The sequence below is a fragment of the Phyllobates terribilis genome, unplaced genomic scaffold (genome assembly GCF_046119375.1).
Source record: "Phyllobates terribilis strain yellow unplaced genomic scaffold, ASM4611937v1 Scaffold_1__5_contigs__length_1240528914, whole genome shotgun sequence".
Classification (NCBI taxonomy): Eukaryota; Metazoa; Chordata; class Amphibia; order Anura; family Dendrobatidae; genus Phyllobates; species Phyllobates terribilis.
In genome coordinates this window covers 103,740,254-103,756,678 of record NW_027362761.1, presented here as the reverse complement: position 1 = coordinate 103,756,678, position 16,425 = coordinate 103,740,254, and the positions used below count along the sequence as shown (strand labels likewise).

Sequence of the window (16,425 nt, the reverse complement as noted above, 5' to 3'; positions counted from 1 at the left end):
CTGTGAGGCAAAACATTGTTTAAAAACAGGCAGGGAAATGTTTTACCTCACAGAAAGAATCAGTTGCGATCCCCTGCTGTAATGTCTGTATACTCTTTTGCTTCCTCCCTGCCCAGGAGATGTGGTATGATCAGACCATGTTCTTGTACGGTCAGACACAGCCATTACACAGTACACAGCAGGGGCACATTTATAAGATTATCTCAGCACAGGAACAAATTGTTAACACAACCAATTGTGGAAATCATTATTATTCCAACAATTAGTAATTAAAATGTACTTAGTGGGAAGAATACTTTAAAGGGAACCTATCAACAGGAAAATGTAGTAAAATCTGCTGCCATTATGTTATAGAGCAGGGAGAGTCGAGTGGATTGATATATAGTTTGTGCGAAAATATTCAGTATAACTTGTGTTTTAATCACTTAAACCTCCGCTCTTTCTGGGATTATCGGTCAAATGGGTGGTTTTATCAGTGATTGACAGCTTTCTTTGTATAAATGTACATGCAGAGATAGCTGTCAGTCACTGATAGGACTGCCCACTGCACCAAAAATCCCAAAAAGAGCACAGGTTATATGTGTAAAACACAGGTTATACTGAATATTTTCTCAAAAAGCAATATATCAATCTACTCATCTCTACTTGCTCTAGAACATGGTGCCTGCAGACTGAGATGCATTTTCATGGTGACAGGTTTCCTTTAAGTTAATATTGATAAAATCGACTTTTAGGCTTGCTACTTGCAATAGGCGGTACTAGAGCCCCTGTTCTCTTCTTCTATGAGGAGTTTATTTGCATATTTTATTTCCCAGAGAGCATTGAATGACCTATATAGCTAACCACAGCCATGAAACGTCCACTGCTATATACAAGCCGATGGGTGATCGTTTAAAGGCCATTCTGATACAATCATTTTGTATGTATAGAGTATCATAGTTATCTACAGCACATCTATAGTTTACACTGAACGATGTTTTGCTGAAAGCAATGATTTTAATACTAGGATGAATTATCCACTAACCCCACAAACAAGCATTTTGTTTTTTAGTCAAGTGATTGCCAACATGTTTATACTAGCTGACAATCTTCAAATGAGCATTCTATCAGCATAGCTAAATGAGCCTTAAAAGAGTTGTCCACTACTTGGACATCCCCTTGTTGATCTAAATGTTTGGCCCCAATAAAATAAAAAAGCCTATACTCAAAGCCTATACTCACCTATCGTGCTGGCTCTGTCCCCGGGGTGTTGGCACTCTCTTTCTCCGTGGCTCCCGTGCTGTTGTTGTGACACGCGACACCAGAGCTCAATCAGCGCCGGCGTCCAATCGGCAATTGCTGACAGTGCGGAAACAGTGCCAGCAAGGGAGGTGAATATAATCTTTTTTATTTTATCGGGACATAGCGTGGGGGATGACAAGGAGTTGTCCAAATAGAGGACAACTTCTTTAAATCTTCCTATGCCAGCTTGACCATCTCCTCAAGGAGAAACATGACCTCTTTGTCTATTTATAAACACACCTCTTTGACAACGAGAACTGTGAGGCCCAGTGGTCAAATTATTCATACATTTAGAAAGAGTCGCAGGAACAGAGCAACAGGAACAGTAATACACAGAAGTATAAGGAAATCTAGAACCTAACTAAGTTCAGTTTTATTAAAAGGGTAGTCTCATGTTATGAAGTTGGTATGATTAGACAACATGAAAATAAGCAAGCTTGCAATTGACTTACTTTTTCTATCTGCTGCTTTTAGTTTAATACCAGGTTGAGGAGTAAACTCCTTACATACCAACCACCTCTCTACAGCCCATTGATTTCGATACTTGCAGTTAGCAGCTCACCTACTCCCTCCCTTTCAGTCCCTAACCTACTTGTCCTGAAAATTTACATTCTCCTGGCCCCCACCATCCCCACCATCAGCAGTTTTCAAAGCAGTTCACTGCTTACATGCTTGTTCAAATGCACTGTTATCTCTATATGCATATATACTAACAACAATATAGAAGCACTGACAGACCATTAATATGTTATATAGTAGAATAATCTCAGCAGTATGATGAAGATACTGAACCAGAACTGTAACTCATAGAGTAGTTTTGCCCCCCCCCCTTTCCCTTTCCCCAATGAAGCAACAAAGAAGTAAGGAGACTGTAAAGCTGTGTGCTGCTCAAGACACAACTTGAGATTAACTATCAGTCAGAAATGTTCTTTATGGGACACTCCTATTTATTTATTCTTTGAATAATAATAGTATATAGAAATTAGATACAATCGAAGTTGAACAATATAAAGTAGGTATAGATTAATTGGTTGAGACAGATTTTCTTTTGCTATATAAAAGTAGGATAAATAATTGTCTTCCGTGTTTACATATCTGATGGTAACTTGTCCATATGACTTATTATTACTGAAGAAGTTTTTGGCATCTGTAAAGTTTTAGGAACAATGTGATCATGACCGGCTACCAGACATGGGCTTTTCTCAGCTTATATTTTATTCTAATACTTGCTTCGTGATTTAATATCCATTTGATACATCTGGCATATTCGCTCACAAAAGCAGTATTATAAAAAGCAGAGCAATAAATGTGTCAAAAATGCAATGAATATTATGTTTGTTTTCTCTCTAGTGGCAGATAACAAAGTGTAGACGAGGGAATGATGAACAGAGCAGATATTACAGGGATGTCACATTCGTATGGATCCTTAGAATGGGATTGTCCTTTTGGAGTAGAATTAATGGCCTCTTATAGAAATAAGCCAGTAACCCGAGTTCATTTTTGATTGTATATTAAGGGTTATTTATGTAGAAATCAAAATAGAGCTGTATGAATTATGTTTGTCGTACTGTGCTAATTGTATACCAGGAGATTTTAAGGCACAAACCCAACACTTCAAAATGACCCTAAAACTTTATTTCTCCTTAGATTTTGTAGGTCCATGTAGTTTCATGAAAATTTTCAGATCTCATTTTGTCATTTTTTTTTAGGAGCGAATTTTGGTGCATTCATCTGATTATGTATATGCTGTTATAGAGGAACGTCACCGGTTCATCTATGTTAATTTGCTCAATACTTATTGCATATATTGGATGAAATGTCACCAGTAAGCTTCAACCAACTGCATAAGCGAGATCTTTTTGATTTAATAACAGGTGAATCAATGATTAGCAGGGGTATAATTGTTTTCCTTTTGATTAAGGATATATTTTATATAGATGAACCTTAGAGTTGAGCAAGTAGATTTGTAGAACTCTGGTCCGGTGTCCACGTTGGTATTTGAATGCTGGCATTCTGGATACCACTTGTGATTACAGGGTTTCCATTACATCATGATGCTGTGGAAAACGTAGGCACTAGACCTCATGCAATGTCATGATGTCTCAGGTGCCTAGTAATTACAAGAGGTGAAAAGAACACCGGAAAGTCCTAGCCAAAGAAATTCTCACTGCTCTTGTCCAGCTGCCAGGGACTACAAACATAGACAATAAACAAGGACCCTTCAAATCTTTTTGCTCAACTCAAATGGACACTTATTTCTTAAAAAGACAGACTAATATTTTTATTTCTCAATACTGTAGCCAATCATTGGTCTTGAGATGTACTCTCCTGAGCAGTGATGGACATACCAATGGTGTAAACAGAGGCCCAAGAAGTAAGGGGACCACTTCTATCTTCAAAAAAGGTAGAATTGTGCATTGTTATGAGATATGGGACTACAAAGGGCCAATATATTGTTCTTGCACAGGGACCTCTTCTCTCTGTGCCCACATCTGCGGCTGAGGTCAGTGATTGTCGATGGCATGTCTATGCACAGCCAAGTAAACTACGAATGGTAGGGAGTATTTGATTTACATGGGATTTACCAGGTAGGTACTGCGTCTTTATTATTTTGTCATAGTAACTCCTCAGCCTTGCCTGTTTCTTTTCTGAAAACAGAAAAACCCTTTAAAGGGGGCTCTCTGCGTATAGGAGAAAAATATTAAAAACAAAGTCATAATGAATAAATTCCTGGTGGCCATTATAATGTACTATAATGATTACCTCCTTAGAGATAACGATTGTGATTTGCTAATTATATGTATTTAGGGATTTACTCATAGTAACATCTTCCTCTTTCTTTCTTAATTTCTTTCTTTCTATCTTTCTTTCTCTCTTTCTTATTTTCTTTCTCTCTCTCTTTTCTCTTTCTTTCTATTTTTCTTTCTTTTTTCTTTCTTTTTTCTTTCTCTCTCTCTCTCTTTCTTTCTTTCTCTCTATCTTTCTTTTTTTCTCTCTCTCTATCTTCCTGGAGAACCCCTTTAACCTATCAGCATGTTTTTTGTAGTATGAGAGGAAACCCCTTTTATTAAGACACCCCCTGGAAGTGATTTGCTGATATGACTTTTTTCTACAGTCATTCTGAAACTGCAAACTTGATATGTTATTCGTTGCTACATTCCAGCCGAACAAGTCTGCAGATATTGCCCCAAAAGTGTTTGCTTATTAGTGTCCACGAAATGGAAAAAAAATAAAAATTTAATAAAATCTTATGAGAAGATTATAAACTAAATCCATCATTTTTTTCTCCTGCTCCCGTGTTGCCTTGTGTTTAGCATGCTCTGTCTCACACCCAAATGGGACTGTTAAAAAACTCAGCAAGTAAAGTACGTCCTCTAAATATTAAATATTATTGTCTTTTATGTGATATATTGCCCCAGATGTAACGTACTGTATATAGCGACTACTTTTATTAATTCTATCATGTTTCTCACTTCATCTATAGTTTACTGTATTAGCGTAGTCAAACGTGTCACAATGGGGGACACCCTATCAGGCCACACAATGTATAATGATCCACTCTCATTGATCTTTCCTGTTTATGGAATTTTTTTGAATGAAGTACAGGTAATGATGACGGACACTGTTGTGGTGATCTCCGACACTATCAACCTGTAAACTTCATAATGATAGATATTGGGGCAGAAGGAAGGTTCATCCTTTTCCGCATTAAACAAACTCTAACTCACCTTTGGTTCTACAAAGATGTCTCAAGGTTCAGCCCCTTTCCTACCAATGACCCCTGCCTCAGGAAATCACATTTGGATGTATTAAGCCAGCCTGCCTAATAACCCTTGCACAGACCATATTGATTTTCTGAGAGGGAGTTTATGAACTAAATAAACTTGAAGTTGGTGTCTTAATAAACTGCGCCTCTCAGTCTGTCACATTTAGTTACAGTAGGACGCAGTTTAGGTGGCTGTGGAGGTGCGGGGAGAGAGGCTAATTCTGTTACAGATTGTTCACAGCAGGGTCTCCAAATTAGCCCTTTGTTTTGTAATGCCACCTTGCCTGGGCTTGCTTTGAGCACACTTCTCAGTTTTACCCTAATGAGTTGCAACACTGATAATGTGCCTGATGATCTTTCATTGATTTCACTATCACTTGCTTGTCTGGTAATTGATCCGTTGCTGAGCCTCTAGTTAATTATATCGGCTTTGACATGGCCCAGTCCTCAGGGAATCTCAAGTCTTGCAGAATAACAGTTTTAATAAAACAGTCTATTACTGCAGCAGGTGCTCCTGACTGCAGTATATTTGTGTGCGTATACAACGCCCATATGTATTTATATATGTGCCTGTCTGTCTGCGTGTGTGTACACTACATCTGCCTGTCTGACTGCGTGTGTGTGTGTACACTTATATTCATTCACAGACTAGTACTGCATGATACGGAACAGTAAGGGCGAGGAGTGAGGGGAGGTGTACCAGATAGATGGGAAAAGAGACAGGGACAGAGAAGGAGGGGGAGTGATGCAGAGGAGAGGAGATAGGAGGAAGCCTGCTATTGACAGTGTCCTTAAGCCTCCCTCAAATAACAGCCATTAGTGGGAAGGTCAGGAGCTGAGCAGGCAGCTTGACTGAAGCATTGAGTGCCACTTCAGAAATCAAGAGGCTAGCAAATTTTAGAGGGAGTTTAAATGGCTAATATCTGGCTGTGAAAGCACAGCCACTGTTGGCACAATTGACTTACAGGTTCCCAATTAACCACCCGTATATATATATATATATATATATATATATATATACATATATATATATATATATAAATCTATATATAATCTCGGCATGGCTCCGTAATCAAGGCATGTTTGTTTATCTTTTTTTTGATCCATTCTTGTTTTGACCTTTTCGCCATAGTGTGTGGTTAGTATGCTGCTTGTGCCAACTCTTCTCGTTGTGTGTGTGTATGTACGTGTGCGCCTAATGGTGGTGAACTGGAGGAAAGTTTAACAGAAAAGCTTTCAGGAGCTGTGGGATGGGGAGAGGGAGGCACATTTGTGTCAGCACAGTGTAGCTTTCCTCATCGCTCCTCATTGTGCACTAATGACACCGAGCAGTCACACAAGCTCTTTGCCGCCGTCGTTCTTTGTTTTACAGACTGTAGATGCTCACTTTATTGTTATGTCCAAGATGTGGGCAAAGTGCTGCTTCTCTCTGCATTTGTCCTACTGCCTGTCTGTGCGTTTTATTAGCAGACAAATCTTCTCTTTTTGAGGGAACTTTTTAGAGAAGATGCCCCATACTTCTCCATGGCTGTTGTTTAACACTGTGATGTCTGGGGCATTGACAGGCCAAAGGTATCTCTGGGGTCAGGGTTTAACCTCCTCGGTGCTGACACTATTCTTTTCTTTCGTGTTTATGGTTTGTTTGTTTTTTCTCTATTGTTGATAATTAGTATTGTGACATTGTTTTGTATTTTATGTTTATATCAGTTTTTATTAGGCAGTTTAAGTCTTTTACTTTCATGAAAGTGTGAAATTTAGTTGAATACATTACACCCTGCACGCAAACCCCCCCAAAAAAAAAAAGAAGAAAAATCCGGTGTTTGTTTTACTGTTTATTATTTAGTCTGCATATGAATCGTTTGTATTGATAACTTGGCGCTTGGCAAATCAGCGGAATATTTTCTCATTGTTTATTGGCAAGTCGTTGGATTTTTCTTTTTTTTCTTCAATTTAATTTTTTTTGCAGTGGTACAGGGGGGTGGGAGGGGGCGAAAGAAATAATAAAAGAAAGGAGTAAAGTACAAAGAGTAGTGTGGCACTGACAAGTGTCAAATGTGGCATTCTTAACTTGACAGATTATTGAAGAAAAGCAGGAGATATAAGAAGAAAGGCTGTAAGAAAGGGCCAGAACCCTTTCCCTCCCAACTTCCTGTGATCAGTGACTGTGTGCGCGTGTCTATGAGTATATGGCTATCTGTAGGCTGAGAGAGGTTAGTGCAGGATGTCATTTAGTGCCTGACAGTGGAACAGTGCAGTTGACTCTCTGCTCCTCTAGCCTGTGACATCCTTAAAGCTGTTCCTTGGTCTCGGGCAATTTTTTTCTCTTTTTGTGCTACATGCACACCTGACAAGCAGCTGTTAGACTGAGCAAAGAGGAGCCTTGGGGAGTCACAATCCATGCATAAATGATAGGGGTATCTGTGAGGAAGGTGCAAAATAAGCTTTGCATCTCTCACCCCCCCACCATCAGCAGCACATCCCTCCTTGCTACTTCACCTCCCACCCACCCCCTTCCTCATCCTCTCCTACCCTTTTTTACTCTCTTTCCCTAAATGAAATGCAGCCTACATGCAGCTCTGTAACTACTCCACACTTGTGCTACTGAATGCCAAGAGGCTCAAAAATCCACCTTCACTTTTCAGTCAGAAGAAGCAGAAGTGGATGTGAGAGAAAGAGGCGTACAGAGAGACAGACAGCGAGACAGGAGGGCAAGAGACCGGGCATTCAGAGACTCTTGCCCTGACAACTCCATGCAGTTCGGAACGAGGACACCGGCAAGCGAGCCTGGGTACATGGGGGCATGGCAGAACTGTGATGCCAATCTACTCTTCAGAATGTCCCAACAGGTGAGTGCTTCCTTTTTTGCTTACTTGCTTGCAAAGTTAAATTTTAGAATTGAAGACAATAGTGTTCTCATGATCTGTCTAACATATAGATTAATATTCAGCAATTTATTTTACTTTTCACTTAAAACCTGATATGGGATGTTGGCGTTTCTGTGATATCTCTCATTCATATATTTAATTATTGGGAAAAGCACAGAGCTTACTTATGAATGAAGTGCTACCTGAAAAAGCAGTTACTTTCTAGTTGTGTTTTTATAGACTTTGTAGAGAAAAGGGAGAAGTGAAAAAACAAATGAAATTTCTATGCAATGCAAAACAATTAGCCCGTAGCATCCTTTCTGCGAAAGTAATCAAAAGTGGAATTAAAACCACATCCACTCTTTCCTTTTTCCTTTCACTGATTTCGCAGTGATAGAAATTTGAGGGGCCCCTCTCCTAGGATCTTAATTGACTTCATGTGGTTGAGCGCAGCTTCCCCCAGTACTCAGATGAGCTGAACTGCTGTGTTGTTGAAACTGCTCAAGGCTCAGAGCGGATGGTTGATAGCTCAGGCAGTTAAGCTGCTCTTCATTTTTCTTTTTTTCGGGTTTGTTTTTCCATCGTTTCTTTCTTTCCTTACGTCTCCCTGTTCATCCTACTGTTCCCGATTACTTTTTTTCTTAACCCCTTTTCACTCAAAGTATCCTACATTCTTCAGCACATATACATAATCACTTTTTCTGCCCCCTGTTTCTCTCACTCGCACTGCAAGGCCGTGTCTTGGCGTCCTCCCCAGAGTCTTTCCTGCACTGGGGGCCGCCTTAAAGGCATCTTGGTATGCTGCTATTGACGGGAAAGCTGAAATGTTATTGCGAGGCCAGTAACAACTGATAATTAATCACACAAGCCGGTGTCTCTGTACCATGCACATGGTGATACGCAGGCTGCCGGCTGCATCTTCTTATCCTAATCTACGAGTGGGCTAAAATATAAAAAGTTAACTGTATAATGTACAAAACGCAAACTACTATATCAACGATGAGTATTCGGTTAGATCGCCTTTCTAAACAACCCGACATCAATATAATTTTTTTACAGATAAACACTTTACATTCACCTGAAAAGTTTTTTTCTAGATGAGAAGTTATCAAGTTTTTTACATCCTGAAAAATATCACTGGCTATTCCTCACAATGTAATAACATGACAGATCTGATATCTTTTATTTTTTAAATCTAATAGATGAGAATATAAATTGACGGAGGGCAAAGATCATTAACCCCTTAGAAAAATGTAGGTCCTAAAGACTCAATAGCTGGATAATGCACATTTTTAACAAGGCATATTTTGGTATCTCCTGTAGAGGGACCCTGATTACTACTGATAATACAGTAAGCTGATATCAATCTCAAACGAACGTGAACCTGGACAGAAAGAGCAATTCTTAAATATGTCCAGAAATCCTGAACGTTATGCATTGTGATGCTGAACAAACCCATCTGAACAGCACTTTACCCATATCTGTTCACATTCCATTGCAGAACTATAGACATTAAAAGAATCATACGTCTAGGTGTCTTACTTTTATTACTAGTTTTGGGTGTTTTTGAGTTATATTTTAGTAATCGTAGGTACAATATGTATGTTGTATGGACCATTTTCTGTAAGATTTTTTTTAATCAATATATAAACAAGGTAACAAAATTTCCAAATAATGCAATAAAAGCATGTAATGTCTATAATAGGTTACATAGGGCTATAAAAGAGACTTTTTTAGGAAGTTAGTATGTCCAAAACACAGTTAATTAATTAAATCCATATACTGATCAGAACACAATGAATGACTATTGAGTCATTCTCCAGTATGTACGATTGTCTGGTCGGAATTAATAAATAAAAACATAATCCAAAAACACGAGATAAAGAAAAAAGTGCAAGATCAGCAAAGCTAAAGAAAACTCACTCTAGGGGAAGAAAGCTAAAAAAAAAAAAAGGATTGTGGTGAGATGAGAAGATGAGAAGTCATCCTAAATTTGTTCCGGTCTTGGAGATTAAAAAGCTGAGAGAATTGGGACAACTTTTATTATGGGTTTAATAGTTTGCTACTTGTATTTTGGCAGGGTACGTATATTACGTGAACTAATGCTAGACACGTGTCTAAGCAATATATTTGTTTTGTTTTTCATTAATGAAACACCAGAGTAAAACAAACTTTAACAATTAGAGACAGATTAAGTGATTTTAAAATCAATTCCAAATGAAGCAGTTTCTGAAATAGAAATTAATTTCTATTTGTAAAGTTTAAAAGTTGTCATTTTTTTTGGGTTTTACGTACAAAAAAAAAAAATGTACAATTTTGTTTGTGTTGTCAACCTGTTAGAAGAAAGCGGACCCTTGACGTATGAACCTTACTTATCTGCATTCCATCAGGTGTATCCTCCAGAATTCACGTCAGCTCTAGCAAATGAATTGGCTGTAAAGGAATTTACAGATTAGCTTGATTCATTGTCAAGGAAATAAATATCGTACATAATTCAAAGCTTCCATCTGGCAATACCAAAAAACAGTGGAGTGAAAAATAGCAGTTTTACTTCAGGTGCCCGTGTAATGCTGCATCAGTTGGAAATAATTCTTTATCCTTCAAATTGGGTGGAATTTTGTTTTAAACTCTCCGACGTAATAATGTAAAAAATTATATGCAGGAAAGTCAAAAAAATAAAAAAGCCACAAAATTAACATCTGTTTAGCTTTCATTACTCTTCTATGTTATATTTTTAACCATTTTTTTCTCTATTTTAGTAGTAGACATAAAACTACCACTGAACGACTAAGAGTTAAAGTCTCTTCCTAACATTGAAGTCTAATGTGTTTATTTTTACAATGTGAAAACATTTTTACAATGTACAAAAATCAAGAGAAGAATTATTTAGGCCTCTCGGTTTAGTCTTTTTCTATGGACAAGTCCACAAAAATTCCTTAAAAATATTCCAACTCATCGTCTTGTTGAGTTTAGTCACATTTTTCAGCACTAAAATAACTGATAACCTAAAAGGGCATTTTGTGAACTGTGTTTGAAGGCGGTTGTTTGGGGTCACTTTGATCGATGACAAGTAGAGAATGACCAGAAACTGCCTGCTTGTCCATCCCTGACTTATGACTGGTCACCCCAACCTCTCTTACCTTCATCTGGCACAAATATGTAGGGGCAAATAGCAGAAGGGTGGCTGAGAAATGCAGGAACTAGACCTGCTCTGTGATAGATGAGAGGTTAAAAAAGCAGTCAGGAAAAGTCATTTCAACCCATTAAATAATTTGAACATATTTCTTTACACTTTTGAAACAATTATTTTTACTGTATTTTTAGCTGCATTTTATTTATTTTTTCTTTAATTTTTACATGAAGACAATTTGAAACATTTCAAATTTCAGGTTCACCAAATGAATGCATTTCTTTTTACCAAGTGATCAATTGTTTTTCATTAGTTAATTGTCAGTTAGTAGAGGTGATAAGGATGGGAAGCAGCTAGAACACGTGTAACATCAATTTACATCTATTATTTCTTTTATGGATTTGGAGCAATTTTACTGCTCGTAGTATGTTACTGTGTCACTAACCTGTCCTATAAAAGAAAACATAATGCAGATAAAAATACCACAAAGACATGGGTATAAAAACGATGATGATGGATAAATTGACAGATATGACATAACAGAGATAATAGATAATATATCGGTGTGACGCAGATAGATACATGGATCGACAGAAAGATAGAAGAAATAGATATGGGATACATAGATGATAGATAGATGATAGATAGACTCGAAAGAAACATTTTGTATGTTTTGTACATATATATACACACACGTGTGTGTGTTTATATATATATATATATATTTGAAGCAGAAGAGCATAATCTACTCTACACATAGCAGTAACCATCAAACAAATATGGTTACATTGGTGTAATGCATTTCAGGAATGTAACCTAAACTGGTAACCCTATAAATTTTAATTCCCATAATTAACTATGACAAATTGCAGTAACTCTTTACTTGCTGCATTGAATTTCAACCTAGTATAACGTGTGCTTTGGCCTACTTTTGACATATGCCGTGTGCTTATAGAGTAAGTCGGTCCATAGCTGGAGAACTTCTGTTCAGTGATACAGGTGCATTCAGACAAGAGAAGGTTAAAACCGAGGAAACCTCCCTTTACCCAGTATACATTAAAAATGTGCAGCAGTGCATTAGGATAAAGACAGCAACCACATATTTGCCACAAGAAAAAAAAACCCTATATATTATTATATATCATCAGACTGATATGATTATAAATCACACCTCATTTCTTCACTATGCCCAGACATCAGCTAGCACTGGAGCATGTGCATTAACTTGTGTTAGGAAGAAAACATACGTAATACAGCCATGTACTATGTTTATGTATCTGGATAACACCCTTAACGCATTTCAGACACTTTTATTTGAATATTACTTTATCTTGTCGTAAGGTACTTTTTTCACTCCCTTTTCATCTCTGATAACTTTTACCCACTGGACTTTTACCCACCTGGCCATTTTTTATGCCGACAAACTTAATGTTAATTTTTTTTCACAAAAATATAAATTTACTCAATCTAATTTTTTTTAAATGTTTAACTCTTCTTATAAATAATACCCCAAATCAATCATTTCTGGACCTGTTTTATGTCTTTTCTTCCGGTACACCTAATAATTTATTAGAATCTGTTTCCAGACTGATGATCTCAAATCAAACTCTTGTTGTATTTTTACTGCCCAATTTTGGAGAATTTGCCATCTATATTGCATTTTTCTGCGTGTATAAATTAGATCACTGAGCATGTCTCACTAAGTTTGTCTACAGATAGAAGATCAGAGCCCTTAATGTCGATGCTTTCAGTTACAAAAAGGCAAAAATTAGGTAAAAATATGAGCTCCAATATGATGGATGTTACAGTATCCACTGTTGTTTAATGACATTCTCCTTTGGGAATATTGGAAGTATACGTGTACGCTTTCTCTATCCCCATTGTATTTCTATGGAAAGATTAGGTCTTATTGTGGCAGCTTTCAAACATTACATTAATTTTTACAATGTCATTAAATTATTGTGCTGCCATCAGTCGTAGCATTTCAGGATGCCCAGGCTGGCAAATACATTACCACGGGACAGTGATCTGACATATAGCTAGCATGCTGCTAAGACACATGCAATTTGGCAGCTATAGAACAGATTATATTTTTCATTCACCTTTAGATATTTCATTTCTTTCTTCCTTTACTAGACATTTAGAACAGTGTCTGGCATTTTGAACACTAGCTCTTATTCTGTCACCTCTACACCCATGATGTAAAGCTTGTGCAGCTGTAGCATCTACGTCTGTAGAGTTTGGCATCATCATAGGGTTAAAATGTTACAAAATTAGTTTTTGTTCACTTGACTTTATTAGACCTTTTGTAGACCTATATGTGACAGAACTCATGCTTTATTCATTCACTAGCATTAAGCACAGAGCGCCGACATATTCCAAAGCACTGTACACAGATTGTAGAGTCTCAAACCAGTCCTAGGTGCGGCTCACAATTTCTCCTACACACAATTTATGGGAAGTTAAGTATTATTAATACTTTTTTCCTAGTGACAAGTTCTCTTGATTAAATATATCCATTTACCACTGGCTACTGAATGTCTCTTACGGAATGAAATCTGGACCACACTGCTCGACAAGTGCCTTTCGTATCTTACTAGAATTTTCTTCCCCCCAGTCACCCTACGTAGCAACGAAATCATCGTGTTATTGCAATGATGTAGTGCGGGTATGTCAGAACTATGGAAACATTATCCTTGCCTTTCTATCCAGAATAGGATACCTTTAGTTATGGATAGTAGTTTGTATGGCTAAAGACTGAGGAGGAGCCTACCGGCAATACATGATCATGTTTCCCATTAGATTAGCCTGATTTGCTATTGCGAGTAGTCATTCAGATTTTCTTCATTTGTCCATCCATTTCTTTTGTTCTATTACTTTCCTTTCCTCATAATTATATGAGTTATCCTAATTTGTTTTCTTATCTGGTCCTTTGATTATACGATAATACAGATACAATGTTATTGTAGCATATTGGCCCGTTGGTCATCATATATGATTATTCCTTTTTTTCATCAGAAGCCAAGAAGATATAATGTATCCGTTTAAGAAGCTATAATATATCTAATTAATCAGTTACCAGATATCCTTACTTAAATTGTTTTGTTGGGGCGGGTGGTCATGATTAGAGACTAGTGGTGGCCACATAACCGAGAAAGCGATAGACATCTGGTTGAGTATTCTCCTGTTTACTATCTATCGTATATTGATGATCCATCACCTCACTCCTTAATAGTCTTACAACACATGGTTGCCCTTATAATCTCTAGAAAAGTCACGCAGCTTTATATCTGAGCAGCGATATCCAAAGATTAGAATGCTTCTTGTATGTGTAGTAGACTACGTACTTACTATATGGGGGGAATGCACTTTAAATTGACAATTGTCTTCAGATTGACTATTATAAAGAGAAGAGTTGGGACTTTTGGAAAGGAAGAAGACTATGTATGTCACGGTATTTGTATTATTATGTACAAGATTGGTTTTCATAGCTTTCATTTTAATTACTTTTTTATTTTAACTCTTGGCTTGGAAATTCTAGTCAATGTGTTCCCTACCTGTTGCTTCATAAAGTGTCATTTTATAGTGGCAAAGGCCTACTGGTTGCACTGAGACATTTCATCTATTCCTACATTATGTATCGGTACCTTTCTACCCCATTATAATTTAAAAATGTACCCCAACTCTAACTCATAACAAGACCTCCATTCATTACATACAACCTCAAGACGTTTGTTTGAATATACCTTCCGAACCTGGAGTCAATATATAAGGAATTAAGCTTGTGATCTTAGAAAGAACGTCCTATGAGCAATTGACTGGAGTTATTACCATGTAATACAGAAGTATTTAATGCCACCAGATTTACTGTGTAATTCATACTTAAAGAGAGTGAGATAAATCAGGAGAGGGGAACTTTTCCATGATGATTTTGTGCCAAATAATATGAGTGCCAGTATGACCTTATGTCAGAGTAAAATAATAGATCTAAATGGAAAAGGCGCAACATAACTCACGATCTCTACATATAAATTCAGTATGTTAGGACAGCTGTGACTTCATTTTTTTAAGTCGCTGCTCTGGCATGGCCATACGACCCTATGTCTTCATGTATTTTCTGCCGTAGATCGAAACAAAAGTGACTTCTTAGTGAACCATAGAATATGTCTGGTGTTAAATGAAAATGCCTTTGGGACTGCAAATCAGCATTAATATATCTAATAAAACCTATGTTGTATAAATGTATGGAAATTAGATTAAAAGGATCAGCACATTCTGCTGTTGAATCATTCCACTTAACCTCTTGCATGCCAGGTGCTCCGATAACAAGCTGATCGGGTGGAGAGATACCTACACCGAATATGATTTTACACTGTGGATCTATTACCATTACCCATGAGGCAGTTGAATATATATATATTTTTTTTACGAAGGTAGAAACATGCGAATCTACAGGTGCACATTTTACCCATTTCTCTGAACTGAAGAGTTAAGTCTAACACCATGGTTTTACAAGAACTTGTCATAAAGGCATTATATTACTTCAACTTCCTTTCAAACTAAACAAACTATCTCCAACCACTCAATTAAACCAGTTTTCATGTGCTGTTTGTTTGCTTTTTGGCTTTTTATGACTTTGTAGCTTTTTGTCAGGAAGTTTAAGTAATCCAATGTGTCTGCAAATGTAGGGTTATCCATGTCTATGAAATCAGTGCGTTTATTACAGCGGGGTTCCTTAAGAAGAAAAATGGATATAGGACCTGGTGACTAAAAAGTAACAATGTAAGAATGTCGGACTTAAGGATAATTGAATGGATTATATGGGTTACCAGGAGAAAAGTTCACCTTACTGGCCAAATCTTGACCAATGTCATTTTCCGCAATGTATAGCATAATAATAAAAATGGAGAACTTCCACAAGCAGCACCATGTCAGATTCATAAAGTAGTAGCCATATACTTTCCAAACGTGTCTATTGATTTTGCTTGTACAGTTTCTTCCTGACCCTCAGTCCAATTCATGAGATCTCTCTATACAGAGTAGTGTACACAAGGACGAACCTTGGCATATTTTGCATAAATGTATATTCTACATCCCATTTTATTCTATCTTTACAGAGTCAATTTGGAATTGAATGCTTGTATTTAACCCGCCTGATCCTATCTCCCCCAACATCATCTGTCGGGAAGGGTCGGGGTTCCCCCATACACATCAGATGGTCAGCTAATTTCAATGTACAATGTCGCAGGCTGCAGGTCTGTAATGTCAAGTCAAAGGCATATTGGAAGATAATGATTGGAGCTGGATCCATCAGAAATGAGTTTGTCAGATGCAGCGGAGCTGACATTTTTACCGTATTTTGCAGAACTCATTGGGATATGATT

General features: G+C 37.3%; 1 protein-coding gene across 8 annotated transcripts in view; it reads left to right on the top strand.

Annotated features, from left to right (window-relative positions):
- Nucleotides 1-16,425, top strand: part of BNC2 (basonuclin zinc finger protein 2) — an 858,290-nt gene that overhangs the window by 465,719 nt on the left and 376,146 nt on the right. For 7 of the 8 annotated variants that reach the window (XM_073665393.1, XM_073665365.1, XM_073665205.1 and 4 more), the window contains one exon: nucleotides 7,690-7,893. The exons of the other annotated variant lie outside the window; for it this stretch is intronic. In XM_073665393.1, coding sequence (XP_073521494.1) covers nucleotides 7,690-7,893 — 204 coding nt within the window. The remainder of the gene's footprint in view (nucleotides 1-7,689; nucleotides 7,894-16,425) is intronic. 8 annotated transcript variants of the gene reach the window in all.